This window comes from Herpailurus yagouaroundi, unplaced genomic scaffold (genome assembly GCF_014898765.1).
Source record: "Herpailurus yagouaroundi ecotype Mexico unplaced genomic scaffold, PumYag 28, whole genome shotgun sequence".
Taxonomy (NCBI): domain Eukaryota; kingdom Metazoa; phylum Chordata; class Mammalia; order Carnivora; family Felidae; genus Herpailurus; species Herpailurus yagouaroundi.
In genome coordinates, this window is record NW_024412376.1 from 68,794,343 (window position 1) to 68,814,646 (window position 20,304).

Here is a 20,304-nt window from a genome sequence, read left to right on the forward strand (position 1 = left end):
ACAATTAATGCCACAATTGTTATTGCTAACAAGGGAGTTATTTTTTAGTATGGTTTGTTGTTGCTGTAATAAAATACTTCCACGAGTGAATGATTTACAATAATAGGTAAACTATTATGTACAATATTATTATGTACAATAGGTATATTATCATGCACAATACAGTACAATAGTCAAGAGCACATGCTGTCTCTGGATCCAGACTGGATTCAATTACTGGTTCTGACATTTACCAGCTGTGTGATCTTAGGCATCTCACCTAACCTCACTGGACTTCAGTTTCCCATCTGTAAAAAATAATAATAATAAAAATTAAAAAAAAAATGATTATCACCCCGTATTTACCTCATTGGGTTTTCCTGAAATGATACATTTATAAATATAAGCGAAGTGCTTAGAACAGCACCTGGTAAATGCTAAGCACTAGGAGAGTTTGCTTCTATCATTATTACTATTATGCTGTTTTCATAATCATCCTGATGAAGAACAACCAGAGTGCTGCCCTGCTTTGTCATGACTACTAAGGAAGATGCCATTGGAAAATAATTCAGGAGCCTCTCGACGGCGGCAGTGGCTATCAAGAGGCGACGATCAACGTGCGAGATCAACGCTCACAACCCCGGGCCTGACGCCGGGCAGGGGCGCGGCGCTCGATTTCCTTTCCTGCCTCCGCCGTCCCCCTGGTGCGCATGCTCAGTCCTGCTCGGCCCTTGCCTTTGATTTATTTCTTTCTGGGCGGCCGCGGCGACCCGGGACCGGCTCAGGGATGGGAAGTGAAGCCCCCGGAGCTGCGGCAGCGGCGGCGCTGTGAGGAGCAGCCAGGGGGAGGCAGCTGCGGCTCGTCGGTGAGTATCTGGGAGGCGCTACCATGGCGTTTCGTAAGAAGAGCACCAAGAACCCCCCAGTCCTGAGCCACGAATTCATCCTGCAGAATCATGCGGACCTCGTCGCCTGTGTGGGGATGTTCTTCGTGCTGGGGCTTATGTTCGAGGGAACAGCAGAAGCGTCTATCGTTTTTATTACTCTTCAGCACAGCGTTACCTTCCCTGCAGCAGAAGACCGAGCCACAGAATCAAAGTTCCTTTACTATTACGGCATCAAAGACCTGGCCACGGTTTTCTTTTACATGCTAGTGGCAATCATCATTCACGCCACAATTCAGGAGTATGTGTTGGATAAAATTAACAGGCGAATGCAGTTCCCCAAACCGAAACAAAGCAAATTTAATGAATCTGGTCAGTTCAGTGTATTCTACCTTGTCTCTTGTATTTGGGGCACATTCATTCTAATTTCTGAAAACTGTCTGGCAGACCCAACTCTCTTATGGAGGGCTCATCCCCATAATATGATGACATTTCAGATGAAGTTTTTCTACATATCACAGTTGGCTTACTGGTTTCATGCCTTCCCCGAACTCTATTTCCAGAGAACCAAAAAGCAAGATATCCCTCGTCAACTTGTCTACATTGGCCTTCACCTCTTTCACATCGCTGGAGCTTACCTCTTGTACTTGAACCATCTAGGACTCGTTCTCTTGATGATGCATTATTTCGTGGAATTACTTTCCCACATTTGTGCCCTGTTTTATTTTAGCGATGAAAAGTATCAGAAAGAGGTTTCTCTATGGGCAATTGTGTTTATTTTGGGTCGACTTGTGACTTTAATTGTTTCTGTACTGACTGTTGGCTTTCACCTGGCCGGAGGGCAGAATCGGAATCCGGATGGCATTACTGGGAACGTAAATGTGTTGGCAGCTAAAATTGCTGTTCTGTCCTCTAGTTGCACTATCCAGGCATACATAACATGGAATTTATTTAATGTTCAACTTCAGAGATGGATGGAGGAAGATGCTACTCTTCAGGCCCCAAGTGTGAAGAAGAAACGGACCAAAGGGAGGTCTTCTAGAAAAGGGACAGAAAATGGTGTGGCAGCTTCACACAGAGTAGACTCTCCCCATAAAAAGAAAGAGAAATCTTCATAATGAATTGCAAGCTAATCGATTATGGTTCCCAAAGAAGTCTGCTCTTTACTACAAGATACCTTTCTGTGCTAGAGATTTTTCTCTTCTTGAAAATAGTTTGTGCTGTCTTTGGTTTCTGATATTGTACTGTGTAATGTATTTTTTTTTAAAGGTATTTGAGGAGAGGATGATCATCATGAGTGGAAAAAAATTTGATATAGATTAAGCGACTCATCATCAAATGGTTCAGGGATCACCACCATAATTTGTTTAGTTCCCTTTGAACATTTTCCTAATGATGTGTAGCTATAACTACAAAATTCCGCATATCAGCAGCACAATTTCTGGCTCCTGCTAATCTTTTATAACATTAGCAAGGTGGTCTGTTATAGCAATGTCGTATTTTTTAAAGTTCTCTTTTAGGATAAAGTGGAAATATTATGAAGGTGGAATTCAACTTTGTTATATTTTCAGTATCCTCTAACTCTTACAATTTTTTTTATTTCTATTTTTGTTTTTATTTTTATTCTTTTAGAACTTACAACTGGAGAAAAAATTTGTAAAGCCACCAAAATAATGATGCGTTTTATAGGTAGTGGTTGTTAGTGTTACATCGCCCTTAAAAATAAAAAAAAAAAAATACTAATGGGGAATGTGTGAAGATTTATTACCATATATTAAATCAAAATATCTTGAATTAATATAAAAGTATTACTGAAGAGGTAAAAACATTCTTGTCCATTGTAAACACTTGTAAACTAGAAATGAAAAAAAATTAAATATTTACTGTAAAAGGAAATCAGACTTAGCTTTTTTTTGCTATGTTTATTAAAAATTATTCCTAATGAGGCTTGTTATAAGTTTGGTATCCACAGCATCTTGGAAAAACATTGTTTAACCTGTAAATCATTTTGAAAACCAATGCTTACTTGATTTATATCTATAAAAAGAGTGGATAATTCCGTGTGGAAAACACAACACATTAAGTAACTTACAAATTAGGGGGATATATAGTCTTATGAAAGGCTTTTCAAAAATAATGTTATAATGATAGTGCTGTTTCCATCTTTAATTGGGAAATGTTCATCTGTATGAGCCTTATTTTGGATATGTGTGTATACTAAAGTGTATGTGTATATGTAGATATATAGGTAGTATCTTTACCAAAGCCAATAGAAAGAATGGGCTGTAGTGGGTATTTATTTTATTTATTGCCTTGTCTTAACCTTCATTTTAACCACCATAATGTGAGTGTTTATACTTTTCTTAGGAGACAGTGTTTAAAAACTATGCTAGAATAGGGCCATATATATATATTTTAATGTTTTAATGTTTGTTTATTTTTGAGAGAGAGAGAGAGAGAGAGAGAGTGAGTGGGGGAGGGAGGGCAGAGAGAGGGAGACCCAGAATCTGTGGCAGGCTCCAAGCTTTGAGCTGTCAGTACAGAGCCTGATGCGGGGCTCTGAGATCCTGACCTGAGCCCAAGTGGGACCCTCAACCCACTGAGCCACCCAGGAGCCCCAAGACTGTATATTTTCTGTTTCTCTCTGTTTTCCCCCACAATGTCTCTCATCTCTCTGCTTTTGATAGCCTTCTGTTGTGGGTAATTCAGCTTTAACAATTATGGGGGTCCTTGAAAATTAAACTTACTATACTAGTATTACAGAGGAAAGACAGGGGAGCCACTCTTGGCCAACCTTTCTTTTATGTTTGGTTTGAGAAGTGCATAACAAAGCAATATTGTTTCTTTTTAGGCTATAGAATCCATTGTCCTACTTTTCCCCCTCAATTGCCTAATGCTCTCTTGTTAGTAGCACATGCCTTGAGACCCAAATTACAATAACTCCACTTTAACCAACCATTGTGCAATTGTAAAACAAAGATCTTCGACTTCTGTCTAGAGTGGTCTTTCTCGCTTCCCTTACTTGGAAAGAATTCTAGCCTGTTATTGAAACCCCACTCCTGGTAACAAATTTCTTATGCATTATATTCTCATCTGAAAATAAGTGCAGGACTGACTTAAACTGGTAAATGATTACAAGAAAACCGTTATCTTATGTGACTAACAATGCCAAGAGTTAAACTGGGTTTGACGTTAAATATGATTAAGGCCCAGATGAATTTCCCTGGGATTCTCTTGACTTTATCCCTCTCAGATTAACTTTCTGCTTGGTAGCAAATGACTACAGCTATTCTAGACTTCATATCTGCACACTACATGGTAGAGAGTAAGAGAGAAAACCAGATTTCTGGAATTCAGAATACTGAGAGTTACCTTTAGTGAACGCATTTAGATAAAGGGGTATACTGGATTGATTGGTCAAGTGAGGTTATATGCTTCACCTGTGGAAAAAGGCACAGCAAATTTCTTGTAAAATATGGGTTCACGAAAGGCAGCAAGGTTACTGAAAGAGAAAAGGGGAAAGATGTCATGTACATTTCAACTATTCGTAAAAATTAAAGAGTTGCCAGAATATAAATGTATGCCAAATATATGATGAAAGCAATGTTACAAATGACATTCTGCAATGCAAATTGTTAAGTCCCTCATTAATAGTACACTCCAAAAAAACCATGCTATAATATATCTCATTGTGACAATTTGGTTCTGTCAAAATGGACCACGTGGAAACAAAATTTCCATTATGATTATGCCAGATATTATTAAAGCAGGCATTTATTAACCCTATGAAAACTCAACTAATCACCAAAAGTTGCAAAAATCATAAAAGTATGTGTGATATTTGAATTTAGAGATTCTGTTCTGATTTATTGGCCTCAGTGATTGCCAAACTTTATTCCTTAAATAAGTTTACAAGAATAGATTTACTAGGATGGATTTAAAGTGAATTTTCTTTACAAAAAAATATTCTAGCATTTAGCTAAAATTGTATCCCATTTTTCTTAAACAGTGTAAATGTGTTTCTCGACATACATATTTGTAAAAGACAAGCAAGTTTTAGGTCCTATTATTTTCCTGGGATTTTATTATTTTCAGTATAATTCTCCATTTCTTTTCAATAAAAATAAACAATAACCTTGTTTTCCTCATTTACTCTCATAAGTATTTGTTCACCTGTAGAGGAAATGTATAGCCAGTAGTGTATTAACCTGGAATAGATTCAAGAAGATTATTTGCAACATTATTTTAAAGCTTTCTTGAAGACAGAATATATTCTGATATTATTTTAATTTGGAAAAACAAGGGAAAATTTTTAAATTCTCAATTAGACTAAATGAGAATCTTTTATATAAAGTAATAAAAGACTACTGATGATTTATACTAGAAATGACATTGGAGCAGTTCCTACAAGGAAGTGCTTTCAGAGAAAGGATGGTTGAGAATGTGGCATATGGAGCAGGCTAGGATTTGGGTACTCGTATTATGGCAGAGGATGCCAGTTGGGCTCTCTGTTGGGAGCCCAAATCATTGTAATCTGGAGATAGAAGGGTGGCTTGGAGGGCAGGAGAGGGTAAACATTATGAGTGGGTATATGGAGGTAATTGAGATTTAATATCAGATCAGATTTCCAGAGAATTCACAAATACTCCCATCGCTGAATTTCTCTGGAAATAGAAGAGTTTTTGTTTTTGTTTTTTTCACTGCTATCTTTCAAACAAACCCATATCCTAGAGGAACTATCCACACAATAAAATAGTTGTACCTACAAATTCCTATCAACTATGTAGAAAATTATTCTAAATCCATCATACAAAAAAAATCACACAATCCCAAATATTAGAATTTTCCTCATGATTCCACAGTCATGTGACTGTCTAAATTTTAACATCTAAATCCATATAAACAAACCTTTTTAAATCCCTGCACCACCGCTGGAAGTTTTAAGTATTCAATAAATGTGAAATAAGTCAAAAGTTGGGATATTGCCCAAGGTGATTCACCTGCTTCTTGCCCAATCCTGGCAGGTGCCATCACCGTGTTTGGGGCTATGGCATTGGGTCATGAATCTATTTTTTGTTTGTTTTTTTGTTTTACAATTTGAAAAATACGTTGATGTACAAACTGACCAATAGAGGATATTTACCTAATTTAAGAAATGAAAGTGGAATGTGACATGTGGTTAAAGTTTTGCTTGATTTAAAAATGAACAGTTAAATTAACATCACAGTAACAATATACTAGCATTGCTGTTAAGAGATGTGGCTACTCAATAATTCAGGCAAAATATCTATTTTATTTATTTACTTTTTTTTTCTTTAAGTAAGCTCCATGCCCAATATGGGGTTTGAACTCACAACCAGGGAGTAAGAGTTGCATGCTCTACCTGCTAAGCCAACCAGGCACCCCAGATAAAAAATCTGTTTTAAATAAAGGGGAAGTGAATATCCCAAATTAAAGGTAAAAATTCCTCAGTTTCAACACCACCAGCACAATTTAACAAATCAAGTTATGTCAGTGCCTAGAATCTCATGATGTGAGAAAACATGAGAAAGCAGAACATTCCTAGTGCCCAGTAGAGATTTCACCTAAGCCATCACAGACTTGCATACCACCATAGAGTTCATATTCCCACCTCTTGCTGGCCTTATTGTTTCATTAATATAAAAAAGCTGTCCCTTAAATGAACCAATAAATACAAAGTTGCCAACAAAAATATTAAAATATACTTTGTAAATTTTAATACTATTTAAAAAGATGTTTCCAGTTGTATGGATATAAATTCAGCCAAAGAAAGGTAATAATATGATTATAAATAATGGTCAACAAAAGAAATCAGAGTTGTCCTTGCTGTGGTCCTTAGAGCTGTGTGAGCTTTGGAAAACGCCTAAGTATTCTAAGTCCTGGATGGCATGTCACTAAAATAACAAAGATGTTTATCTCAAAAAGCTGCTATGAAGATTAAAAATATATGTCTATACACTGTCATAAACTGTGTGTGCATAGACTGATTCATATAACCTATATATATAAACACTTAATGGTCTCATTTAACATATACATATGTGCATTTATGCATACATATATATGCACGTATGCACACACATAAGTAGATATTTCCCCCTATACATTTTCTTGTTTATTTTTTAATAGACTTTACTTTTTAGAGAAGTTTTAGTTTCATAGCAAAATTGAGCAGATAATACAGAGTCCCATATAATTATTAATTCCCTCCCCCACACAACTTTCTCCATTATTAACATATCCCCTGAATTAGTATCATACATAATAGTTGCGTTGTCTAAAAGTCCTCTGTGCTCAATCCATTCATCCTTTCCCCTATTCATTTTTAAACACTATATAAATGTACGGCATTGAGTTTTCCCGTCTTAGCAGGAGGAATTGGGAAAGTATGGTGATAGTTCAAGTATAGCAATAGCTCCCTCTGTATCTAGTTGATATTTTATAAGAAATATTTTCCTGAATGTATGATTTATTGTTGACTAAATAATGCACATTACAAATACACATATTACTATATTTAAAACAAGTAGAATTGTCTTCTGAGTAAATGCACTTATTTTCAAGAGTTACTAAATTCATAGTAACTATTAACTATTTTTCCTACATAAATGACAAAATACAAGTTATATCATGTGACAACTTTTGAAATATATATATATATATATATATATATATATATATATATATATATATATATTTTGAGAGAGAGAGAGAGAGTGTGTGTGTATGTATGTATGTGCACGAATGGGAGAGGGGCTGAGGGAGTGGGAGAGAGAACATCCCAAGCAGGCACTGGGCAGTCAGTACAGAGCCCCATGCAGGGTTCCATCTCACTATTATGAGATCATGACCTCAGCCAAAATCAAGTGTTGGATGCTTAACTGACCGAGCCACCCAGGTGCCCAAGATATACAATAATTCTGAAGATAGATCTTTATACTTATTTGAAAACATTGGTCTAGGTAAATTACAGTACCAATAAAAACTCAGTTCTTATGTATTCAAAATTACATTTCAGACTGAGTAAATTATCTAAGCATTTACGTAGGAAAATTCACGAAAGCATCAACAACCATTTCAGTAGTTATGAGTACTAAACAACAAGCTCTTTGGTACCAAGTAGTATACATTTTTCTTTTTTTTTTCTTTTTTTTTATTTATATATGAAATTTATTGTCAAATTGGTTTCCATACAACACCCAGTGCTCATCCCAAAAGGTGCCCTCTCAATACCCATCACCCACCCTCTCCTCCCTCCCACCCCCCATCAACCCTCAGTTTGCTCTCAGTTCTCAACAGTCTCTTATGCTTTGGCTCTCTCCCACTCTAACCTCTTTTTTTTTTTTTTTTTCCTTCCCCTCCCCCATGGGTTCCTGTTAAGTTTCTCAGGATCCACATAAGAGTGAAACCATATGGTATCTGTCTTTCTCTGTATGGCTTATTTCACTTAGCATCACACTCTCCAGTTCCATCCACGTTGCTACAAAAGGCCATATTTCATTTTTTCTCATTGCCACATAGTACTCCATTGTGTATATAAACCACAATTTCTTTATCCATTCATCAGTTGATGGACATTTAGGCTCTTTCCATAATTTGGCTATTGTTGAGAGTGCTGCTATGAACATTGGGGTACAAGTGCCCCTATGCATCAGTACTCCTGTGTCCCTTGGATAAATTCCTAGCAGTGCTATTGCTGGGTCATAGGGTAGGTCTATTTTTAATTTTCTGAGGAACCTCCACACTGCTTTCCAGAGCGGCTGCACGAATTTGCATTCCCACCAACAGTGCAAAAACAGACACATAGACCAATGGAATAGAATAGAAACCCCAGAACTAGACCCACAAACGTATGGCCAACTCATCTTTGACAAAGCAGGAAAGAACATCCAATGGAAAAAAGACAGTCTCTTTAACAAATGGTGCTGGGAGAACTGGACAGCAACATGCAGAAGGTTGAAACTAGACCACTTTCTCACACCATTCACAAAAAGAAACTCAAAATGGATAAAGGACCTGAATGTGAGACAGGAAACCATCAAAACCTTAGAGGAGAAAGCAGGAAAAGACCTCTCTGACCTCAGCCGTAGCAATCTCTTACTCGACACGTCCCCAAAGGCAAGGGAATTATACATTTTTCATCATTGCATTTTCATTAACTGTCTCTAAGTATCTCTTAGATAGTAGTTCTCAGAATTTGGTGAAGTCAATGGAAATAAACTTTTATCTCATAATTAAAACAAATAAGCACACCAAACTTAATGTAACATTCCTTTGCTGTCTTTTCTAATATTGACTTCCTTTCCCTTTTACACCCTTTTGCAGTTTTAAGTATTACTTATTGATTTATTGCCTGTCTCCTATGCCAGTTTGAGATCTGGGGTCATGAGTCTTTAAATCACTAGGGTAAAGTTAGCATCTACTACACTGGATGCACACAATAAAAATGTGTAGTCTGACAATGTACTTGATTTGTGGCAGAGTATACATTATTTATTGGCCTACACATAGCTTACAAAAACGAACATATGTAAACAAATAATTTGTTCTTCAGCCACAAAAATGAAAACCATGGTTCCAAATATGAGACATTTCTTTAGAAATGGCTGAAAGTCATGTGTCATCCTAATGGTGTTTGTGATTTGTCAAAGTCTGAAACTTGAATGCTTTTTCTAAGAATTAAGCTAGTATTGCTTCTAAATGTGAAGCTACTGTTAAAACCTTCAGTATACGGATCAGCGTGCCATTTTTAATGCACACGTGAGTAAAAGCATTGCCACATCCTCAAAAGCTCTTTTGTAATGATGAAGAACGAGGATAACAAAGCTATTTGAAAAGATGAAAGGGGCTCCTGGGTGGCTCAGTCAGTTAAGCCTCCCTCTTGATTTCAACTCAGGTCAGGATCTCACAGTATGTGAGATGGAAGTCCTTGTAGGTGCTCTGCACTGGCTGCCTGGAGCCTGTTTGGGATTCTCTCCCTCCATCTCTCTTTGCACCACCCCCCCCACACTCATTCTCCCTCTTCCTCTCTCTCTGTCAAAATACTTTAAAAAAGAGGGGCACCTGGGTGGCGCAGTCGGTTAAAGCGTCCTACTTCAGCCAGGTCACGATCTGGTGGTCCGTGAGTTCGAGCCCCGCGTCGGGCTCTGGGCTGATGGCTCAGAGCCTGGAGCCTGTTTCCGATTCTGTGTCCCCCTCTCTCTCTGCCCCTCCCCCGTTCATGCTCTGTCTCTCTCTGTCCCAAAAATAAATAAACGTTAAAAAAAAATTAAAAAAAGTACTTTAAAAAAGAAACAGCTGCATACAACACACACGTATAAGCAGATGTACACATCGTCTTGCCTTTATGCTATATTATTGCATTATAGTAGATATTAGATTTTCCCATTACAACCATTAAAATCCAAGCAGAGGTAGTAATGTAAAATATTTTCAAGGATGCCATTAGTAGATCCTTGTCCGTCTTTTCAATATGTGTTGTTCTAACTTAGATAAGTTTTTTTTTTTCTCTCAGAAGTGAAAATTGAAACTGATTCAAATGGAGAAGACCTTGAACTAAGCATTTGCTTTTTCTTTGGCTAACATATTGACAAACAACTCATATCATTTTGTAAGGGTTGGGTGGATGTCTATTTCAGTCAATTAAAGAACTTGTCAACCCAACAGAGGGTAATTATCCCAAAAGAACAGCAAATTGCCATCCAAAGGGTTGTGAAATGTGTGCAAATACAATTTATTCAACTAAACAAAATTTATTGCTTCTATTAGCATGTATTCCACACTTCTCAAATCCTAGGAGTACTTTAGATGCATAGAAGTCCTCTTAAATTATTTTTAATGATGCAGCACATAACCATTACTCATATTAGTAACTATATGTCCATTATAAGATTTTGAAGTTTTATTAAAAAAAAAAAAAACAATTCTAGGGGCAACTAAGTGGCTCAGTCAGTTAAGCGTCTGACTCTTGATTCCAGTTCAGGTTATGACCTTATGATTTGTGAGTTCAAACCCTGTGTGGGGCTCTGCACTGAGAGCATGGAGCCTGCTTAAGATTTTCTCTCTCTCTCTGCGCAGCCCCCTGCCCCCCACTCACACTCTCTCTCTCAAAATAAATAAACTTTAAAAAATATTTTTAAAAAACCACAATTCTAGAATTCCATTGGTTCAACGATCTACGTTGTTGTTTGGGAAGCTAAGCCATTTGTTCAAAGTAATTCAAGCAACCAACCACCAAATATCTTTAAACTCTTATCAGAAAATAGCTTAACCCAGGCAACTACAATCTCAGAACCTATACAGTGTTTTTAACCACAGAATTACTGCTGGAGTTTTTATATATGTTACCACATTCCAAGTTAGAATTGAAATCAATATAGACCTGCTGAAACTGGATGAAATCTAATATCCACAAATTTTACACTCATGATACTAGTAATTAAAACCATTTTCAAGAACAAAGTGTACATTTATAAGATTTTTTTTTGTTTAATGCTTCATATCCTTAAAATACCTATAGCAAAGTCTAAAGTGCTAGATCCTATTTATATATAGCAGAGTCAAAACTGTAACTAAATCTGTAATTTTTAGGGGAAAAAGTCAAATAGTTAAAAAAAATGCCAGCAAGCTGAATTTCAGCAAATACTGTATACATGTATGGCATCAGCAGATGATGAATAGATATTTGAAAGTAACATATCTCTAGCCTTAATGGACAGAGATCTTTTTTGCTTTATTTTTGCTTCTTAGTCCAATTTTTTTTCCTCTTCATCTCTATTTTTCGAACAAATTCAAATAATATAATGGATTTCAAAGGCACCAGGTGCTGTTCATTTGATTCTGAGAAAACTGGAAATCTGAGCTGTTTTTTTCCTTTTAAGTGAAGTTTCTATCTTTCCATTCAATTATGATAGGATTAACCAGAGCTAATGACAATCAAAAAAATAAAAGGAAAGAAAAGAAAGTATGCCTTATTGAAAATCCACACCAAGAAGAAAAAGGCCAGCTGATGTTTTTAATCAGCTTCATTATTCCTGTCATTAATGCCAATCCATAACAAAACATCCAAAGACTCTGAGATTCATTAATGCCACTTAAATATCTAATTTTACTACATTTTGGAGGCTGACTTTTTAATATCATTATGTGTTCACAAAAGGGATATATTTTGAATGCAATTCCTCCCATTTGAAAATAGCCTATTAGTCACATTCTATCAAATACATACATATTAGTATGAAATAAAACAACATAAATTTTATGAATAGCTGACATTTATATAACATGTCTGATAAATTTTATGAATAGCAGACATTTATATAACATGTCTGATAAAATAATTTGATTGCGTAGAGAGAGAAAGAGATCTAAAAGATAACAAGAAAACAGCCAGTAAGGGAGGGCTTCAGTGAACCTCTGGGAAGTTTCCTTGGGTATTCAGTTACAGTGCGTAAGTAAGTGTCACATGAAACAGTCATTCCAGTTAAAACCGCACGGCTGTTACTTGAACTTGCTCCAACTTTGGTGATAACAAAGTTCTGTAAAACCAAAGAACTGTTCTCCTAACCTAAACTTCTTAGGCCTAAACTTCTACTCTGTTTTCTTTAGAAGAAAAGTCTCAGTAACCACAATGAAGTGCCCATTCCTCAAATATTTATTAGGCATTTTCCAGACTTGGTGGTAGGCAGTGAGGATGTAATGATAAGTAACATTCCCAGTGACAGACTGTAGTCAAGTGGTGTGTACAGCTTGAGAATCAGCCACTGTGCAATATTCCGAAGCTGTCTAGACAAGCAGCCTGTCAAGTGACATTACAAAGACAAATCCAGTAGTGCAGTGTGCATCGTCCTTGTAAGGCCTCCAATAGCAATGCAGACGTAAGTGACTCTGAGGCAAATAACATATATCATGACTTCATCACAGTCTTGAACTAGCTGTTCCAAAGAATAAAGTCAGTAACCTCAGCATTGCTACCATATGAGTCTTCAGCTTCAGTGTAGACAAGATGGCTGGTGCTGAGGGTAGTGGGATAGCAGAGTTCCCCGGCTGTGCAGAGGAATCAGCGGACTGGGTGGAAGGGTAGCGGTGGAAATGGCACAAAAATTTGCTCCAGGGAACATCATGTGCTGACCTGAGGCAAAGTGGAAATGGTAGAGGAAAGAACAGCTGGAACCAGCTTGGGAGAGCGTGTGTGACAAGACACTAGAGAGAGGAGGGCAAACTGAAAGCAGTCAACAATTGCTGAAGCTATGCTTGTTGGAGTTAAAGTCACTGATGAAACTCCCGCTGGAAGGATGTCGTTGGTGAGATCTGGAGATAACAACTAGCTCACCGAAATATATCATACTCAAGACACAATTTAGTGTGATACATCACAGGAAAGCCATTTTGAAAAAAACTCTGAGAACAGGTCTAATTTACCGAAGCATAGGCATATCTGAGGTTTCATGTCTAAGTCTGTGAGAATAGTTGACAACATAAGAATATTTGTAAATCAGAAATGTAATCACGTGCATCCACTTCAAGCTTCCTAGGAAATTTTATGACAGCTGTCTGAATTAATCCTTGGTGCCCTGATGGCAACATCTCTGTGCTACATCACTTATTATCTCCCTGCATGATGGTCCTTATATGAATAACTAAGCTCTTCAATAGTTTCCTCATTGAAGTCACTCATTGGAATGCGACATTATTAAAGAGATACTTGATCTCAGTTTTCAACCTTGGAGAAAAGAAACCATGACTGGGTCAAATGAAAGTGTCAAGCAGGAATAGGCCTGGCAGGGAAATCTATAGTGGAGTGCCAACTCCTTCTCCATGGGGGTGGTGTTATCAGGATGACCTCCAACTCACTCAGCAGCGTTTTAAATGTGCAGTGCTGCTGGCCAGCCGCACATATCCTGTGAAGTTCTCAAAGATTGATTTTGCTTCCTGGGGAAATGCTATTTATTCGCATCTGTTTTCAAGGTTTTTAAGAAGGAAAAAAAAAAAAGCAAAAAACACTTGCCTTCCCACTGCCTGTAGGCAGGCTTAGAGAAAGACATTACCATGCCTTTTAAAAATATTGAATTAGTTGCCTAATAATGTTTTCTTTTAAATTATTCTAAAAAGAAAAACAGTTGGCATATATTGGGGCATGTTTTACATAAAAAAGCAATTTCAGTAATGACTGAACTAATTTAAATCAATTGTTCTAGTTTTAAACAATAAAACATAAAGAAGGGAAGAAAACTTCTCTTTTTAGTTACTTCTATGCATTTCACTTAAGAAATACATTTTCCATGTTAGAAAACTTGTAAGAAAGTAATGTTTCACTATATTAACACTGATATTGAGATATAGGTAGATAGAGATAGATACAGATCAATGTATCTTCTATCTATCTATCTATCATCTATCTATCATCTATTTATCTATCTTTAGTTTCTACACTATAGAGTTAATCCTCGTGGTGATTATGACAATTGCCTTAAATTCTTTAAGTTACTATTATTTCCTCATTATTTAATTTCTCCTTTTCCCCCTCCCCCTGCCACTGCATTATTTTAAAATATTGGAAGAAAAAAAATCCCTAACTGTTAGGGATGGAAGGTTTTGCTGAAGTCAATCTATGTATGAAAATTTATGAGAAAAAATTATTCACAAGTAATTAAGACTTAGATTCTCCAGTTTCATTATCATTCTTGAAATCTGTTTTATCAACTGAAATACATATAATAGAGAGGTCAGAAGATTTGTATGACTGTGCATTTCAGAAAAAATACACAGCTAAATTTAAATGGCATTTTTAGAATAATTATATTTAGATTTGTTTTATGTTATTCACCCGCTAGATTCTGTACATTATTATAACATCAAATATGTCAAAGCCTCGTAGCTATTCAAGCTAGTTCTGATGATTACATACTGTTACATTCTGATTAGGGGCGTCATTGCAATCACTATGCTGCTTTAAATTACATATTTTGATCACTATCTCTCTCACTAAGCTGTAAGCATGTGAAGGAAACTGAAAATGTTTGTGGAATTGAATGTGTTTATTTACAAAATGTTTATTTTTCAAATTGGATAAGGATGTTCTTATTTATCATGGAAATGGTATTCTTTACAGGCAAGAAATTGGGCTTCATTAGGGGTTAGCAGAAGAGAGGCATGATAAAATTTCAAGGAATAATTAGGATAAATTGTCCAATGATGTCCTATTTGAATTGTTCTCTGTAATATGTATTTGATGGGAGTAAACAGCTTATTGTTCATTATCTTTATCTGCTTACATTCATAATAGGTTTATGTAATTTATGGCTAATTAAACTATAACCACTTGAGTAAAGAGATCTTATGTTTCATTATATGCCTTAAATTCCACAATATACAGTATGATGACCTATTAAAATGACACTTAAATTATATATTTTATTGATTACATAATACATATATATACTCGATATAAAAGTGTAATTCACTCTCAACTCAACAAATGTTAACTGAGTGCCTACTGTGGCCAACGCCATGCTCAGGCCCACAGGTAAGATTAAGGAAACACAATCCCTCACTGAAAGAGACAAGTTAGGAAGCAGGTATAATAGTCTACAGCCAGCAATGTAACCTGGTGGGTTATTTATATGAGACATACTAGTCTCATCTTACTGGTTTATGGAAGAACATCAAAGAGCTAATGACTATGAGGAGAACTTTAGGAAAGGTAAAAGTTAAGCAGTTTAAACAGTGGAGTGCACAGTTTCCAGACAGAGAAGAGCATATGGAAAGGTTCAGAACTGCAAGATGACAGGAAGGTCTTGAGCACTAATAATATTGTCAGAACATAGAGCACAGCTGAGGGAGGAAAGTAAGATCTTGAATATTGTATTAAGAAATTTATACTAATCTAAGATTAATTTCTTGTCAATATCTTCTTTTGACTCTTTGGCTTGGGTAAATGAACCACTGGAGGTACTGTTTTCTGAGATAAAATAAAAGGGAAGAAGTCAGTTTGTGGCCTAACAGCAATTGAGTTTTTAGATATTTTGTAATTGAGATGCTCTTGAAACAACAAAAATATCAAAATAGAGAGTATCAATACTACCAAAATATACCAGACTTGAAATGAGAAAGAGCTCAGATGGAGATACATACACTTTGTAAAGTCATCCTTATGTGGATGACAATTGAAGTCACATAGGTTGAAATCTCAAAAATGAGTATGTAGAGGGAAAACATTCAAGGGTTTATGAAGTCTCTGTGGATTGATAGGTCAAGAAAAAAAATGTGAAATTACCTATGAAGAATCCTTAAAACACTGAGCAGCATTTCTAGGAATGGACAGACAGTGTCTTTACCAAGGCAAATGCTTAAGCAAATCAATAAAACCAACAGGATCTATTCCTGGGAACTATCTTCCATGTGGGTCCAACAAAATGCAGCCTGAGATAAGAGTTTGAGACATTAAATTGGCTACATTATTTAACAAAAGAACTTCTTTCATTCAGTTTTCCAGGGAATTGTTTAAATCAGTGCCAAAAATTATTTTACAAAAAAATATGCATCTCACAATAAATCAAATAATAACTAAACACGCAAGGAAGCAAAGCATCATCAACATATGGTACATGACTAACAGACTTTTTATATACTAATGTTAACAGATTTCTTGTACTAAGTACCAGAGATTTTAAAACTATGATTAGTATGTTAAAAGAAATAACACAAGTGTAAACATATTTTCAAGCAACAGAAAACTACAGAATGTGATGTAGCTGATTTGGATAGAAAACAGAAGTTGAAGGAAAAAAAAAAAAATATATATATATATATATATATATATAATGAGGAAAATATAAAACTCAATGAAAAAGTTGGACAACAAATTAGAAACATATAAATCTGGAGGAGATGTCAAAAAATTATGCCAAAATACCACAAGGGAACAGAGAACATAAAGACTATAATGAGAAGCTTTAATGTGCATTTAACTGGAATTCAGAAAGAAGCGAAAGAAGAGACAGAGAGCATATTTTAAAAGGTAACAGCTGGAAAATTTCCCAAATTGTCAAACAACACCAATCTTCACATCCAACAAGCCTAATAAATTTCAAACACAATTAAAACACACACATACACACATAGACATGCCTCATCAAATCATAGTGTCACTTCAGAAAATTAAATGCAGAGAGATGGTCTTAAAAATTGTTAGAACAAAAAGAGAAATTAAACACAGAAAATGGACGGTCTGAGAAGAACTGATTCTTCACACTGATGGTGATGGAATGTAAATCTCTGTAATGACAGAAACTGTCAAGCAAGGAGTCGAATCCATAAGAATGTTTTTCATGTAGAAATAGTACTACTCTCAGATGATTCGTAGGAAACAGTGACTCCTGCCCTGACCCTTTGGTTTTAAGGTTTCTTTTCTGGGCCTCTTTTCTTTTTCTTTTTTTTTATGTTTTTAAAATTTTTTTTTAATTTAATGTCTTTCTTTCTTTCTTTCTTTCTTTCTTTCTTTCTTTCTTTTTCTTTTTTGAGAGACAGAGAGACAGAGCACGCGTGGGGGGAGGGGCAGAGAGCGAAAGAAACACACTCCAAAGCAGGCTCCAGGCTCTGAGCTGTCAGCACAGAGCCCAGCGCGGGGCTCAAACCAAGGAGCTGTGAGATCATGACCTGAGACAAAGTCTGATGCTTAACCAACTGAGCCACCCTGCTACCCCACTAGGCCTCCTTTAGTATGATGCTAACTGACAAGGCTGTGAATCTATAGGGACCCAGGGTATGCCCATCAAAGCGCAGGACCTGTTTCTTCCTAAATTGTGTTCTATGGATCTAGAACCCCAGAATTCTGTGTTACAGTAGTTTCAAATTACTTTTCAGCCTGTACAGGACACATCCCCAGGCATATCTGCCACTGGCTGGACAAAAAACTCTACTATAACTCTTACGCACTCCCAGGCTTGAAGACTAACCAAAAGATGGCTCTTTGAAGAGACAGGCTAGGTTTTGAACAGTCATGCGAACAAGGTGTCTACATTCAGGTGCTCAGGAGCCCAGGAGGTCAGAAATGAAGGAGGGAGGAGAAGGACCAGGAGTCTCCAAGTGTAATCCTGCACTGGGCTCTAAAAATATTGAGGGTGGGTATGTATAAAGAGGTTTTCAAGAGAGTTCCTTAACAGTGGAATTTTGTTACAGAATTGTTAAGGCAATGTTTCACTCAAAAGGAAAAATGAAAGAGGAGTTACAAAATCTTCAAATATTCAAAAGAAAAGAAGGATAGAAAAATAAAAATTAAGTGAGACCAATGGAAAACATAAAACAGGACTAAATAAAAAATAAAATTATTAGTAGTCAGCTTAAATCTAAATGGTGTAAATATGCCAGCAAAAGATAAAGAGTATCAGACTGGATTAAAACCTATACTCAACCTTTATACTGTTTAAAAGCAGCACATGTAAAATATAAAGAATGAAAAAGGTCAAAATCCAAGAACACACACACACCACATACAACACACACCCATAGATGTATGCATAAATTTATATTTATACATAAACTCTGCACAAAAGCAGTTGTAGCCATATTGACATCAGACAAAAGAAACTTTAAGGAAACAGGGAATACTGGCTATCTATATGAAAACTGCATGGTGAGTAAAGCTTCAACTTAGCAGGAAGATTAAAAAATGTGAAGTTAGCATGCATCTATGAACATAGCTCTACAAAGTATCTTTGAGTCAGGGGTCTCTAATAGAAAGAATAACAGTAAGAATAACTAGCTTAGGTGGGGGAAAAAAAACTTTTGATGCAAAATGAAGTGATTAGCTCATGATGTCTGGAGGGCAGAAAGACAGTGAGGAAATGGCTAAGAATTCTAGGCTTTAACACCTGCACTCAAGGACATGGTGCAAAGGGGAGTCAGGGTGTTGAGTCACCGTGGGCAGCTGGCACTGCATGGGACTGTCACTGCTGCCACCACCAGGTGCCAGCAGCGCTTCCACTGGGATGTCTTGGTGAGTCCATTGCATACTCCCTGTTTCATCTTTGAGTGACTTGTTAAAGGTCAGAGGTCCAGAGGAGAAGTGACCCTGTGTGTCTCAGCTTTTAGAAATTAGGGAAGAAGTCTATCCCTTTGGGCTCCCATGTTGGGAATAATGCAATACTGTATCCTCCTTTTTTAAATATATTTTGTTTGGATTAGGGGTGAGGTAAAGAGCTTCAACATTTAGGCAATTACCTCCGTTTTCCGCAATACTAATTACCATATAATTTCCTGAGAATTACACGACCACTTAGAATGAGGTAGGTGTGTTTGTGTTTAAGAATGTAAAACATCCAACTTGGGGAACCTGGGTCGATCAGTCTTTTGAGTGTCTGACTTCAGCTCAGGTCATGATCTCTCAGTTCTTGGGTTCAAGCTCCACATGGGCTCTGTGCTGACAGCACGGAGCCTGCTTCAGTATCTCTGTCTCCTTCTCTCTCTGCCCCTTCCCAGAAGAATGCTCTCTTTCTCTCTCTCAAAAATAAATAAGCATTAAAAAAGTTTTTAAAGAAGTTGAAACATCCTGACTACCAATTCTGTCTTGTGTTCTGTCCCCCCCCCCCCCACACACACCCACATCCACATCTACACCATAGATACTCACATTTATCTAGCAGTGGCATTTAGTAAAAAATGAAATGAACTGAAAGACTAAGAAATACTAAGATAGACTATTGCTGTAACAAATAACAGAATAAAAACTTCCCTTAAAACTATAGCCTAAGGTTCAAAGAATCAATTTTTCATGGAAATTACTATGGAGAAGGAATTCAACTTGCCTTTTCATGCCTAGCCCTGAATGGTATTTCTGAATTATTGATTCACCTATAAGAAATGTTCCTAAAATAACCTTAATAATTAAGGGAATGAAATTCAATTTCCAGATAATAAATAGCTTGTCTCACACCACTCTGACCACACGCACACGCACACACACCCACACACGCACACACGCACACCATACAGAATTGAGACCTTTATATATGGAGCCCTGCTTGCCACAATCACTTACTAAACAGTCTTGAGGATGTGGCTGGCAATTTGACAGGGAGAGGCAAGTTGACAGTTTCTCATCAAATATCAAGCACTCCTGTGTTTCCTATGTCAATCTGGATTTGACATTTAATTTAAAAAGTATCTTAATATAGGTTTATATACAATAAAACAGATGGCAGCTACAAAACAATTTTGTCTTATTTAATGCTGAAAAATGCCTGTTGCCCAGAAGGCAGAATTATTTTAAGAGAAGCATCGCTGCTTTAATTCTGGGAATATTGGCAGTACTAAGAAAAAAGCATTTTCAGTAGTTCAAGATATTGCATTTGGCTCAGAAACAGAAAGTAATGGTGTCTAATAAGAAAATAGTGTTACTGTGAATATAGAATTTTTATTGATA

General features: G+C 36.5%; 1 protein-coding gene across 1 annotated transcript; it reads left to right on the forward strand.

The window, feature by feature from the left end:
• The first annotated feature begins 746 nt into the window (after positions 1-746).
• Positions 747-2,762, forward strand: TRAM1L1 (translocation associated membrane protein 1 like 1). The gene has a single exon (XM_040475121.1). It carries the CDS (start codon positions 869-871, stop codon positions 1,979-1,981), a length of 1,113 nt encoding a protein of 370 aa, XP_040331055.1. The 5' UTR covers positions 747-868; the 3' UTR covers positions 1,982-2,762.
• Positions 2,763-20,304: the final 17,542 nt, after the last annotated feature.

Coding starts and splice junctions, on each gene's coding strand:
- TRAM1L1 (XM_040475121.1), top strand. CDS start 869: ATGGCGTTTCGTAAGAAGAGCACCAAGAACCCCCCAGTCCTGAGCCAC.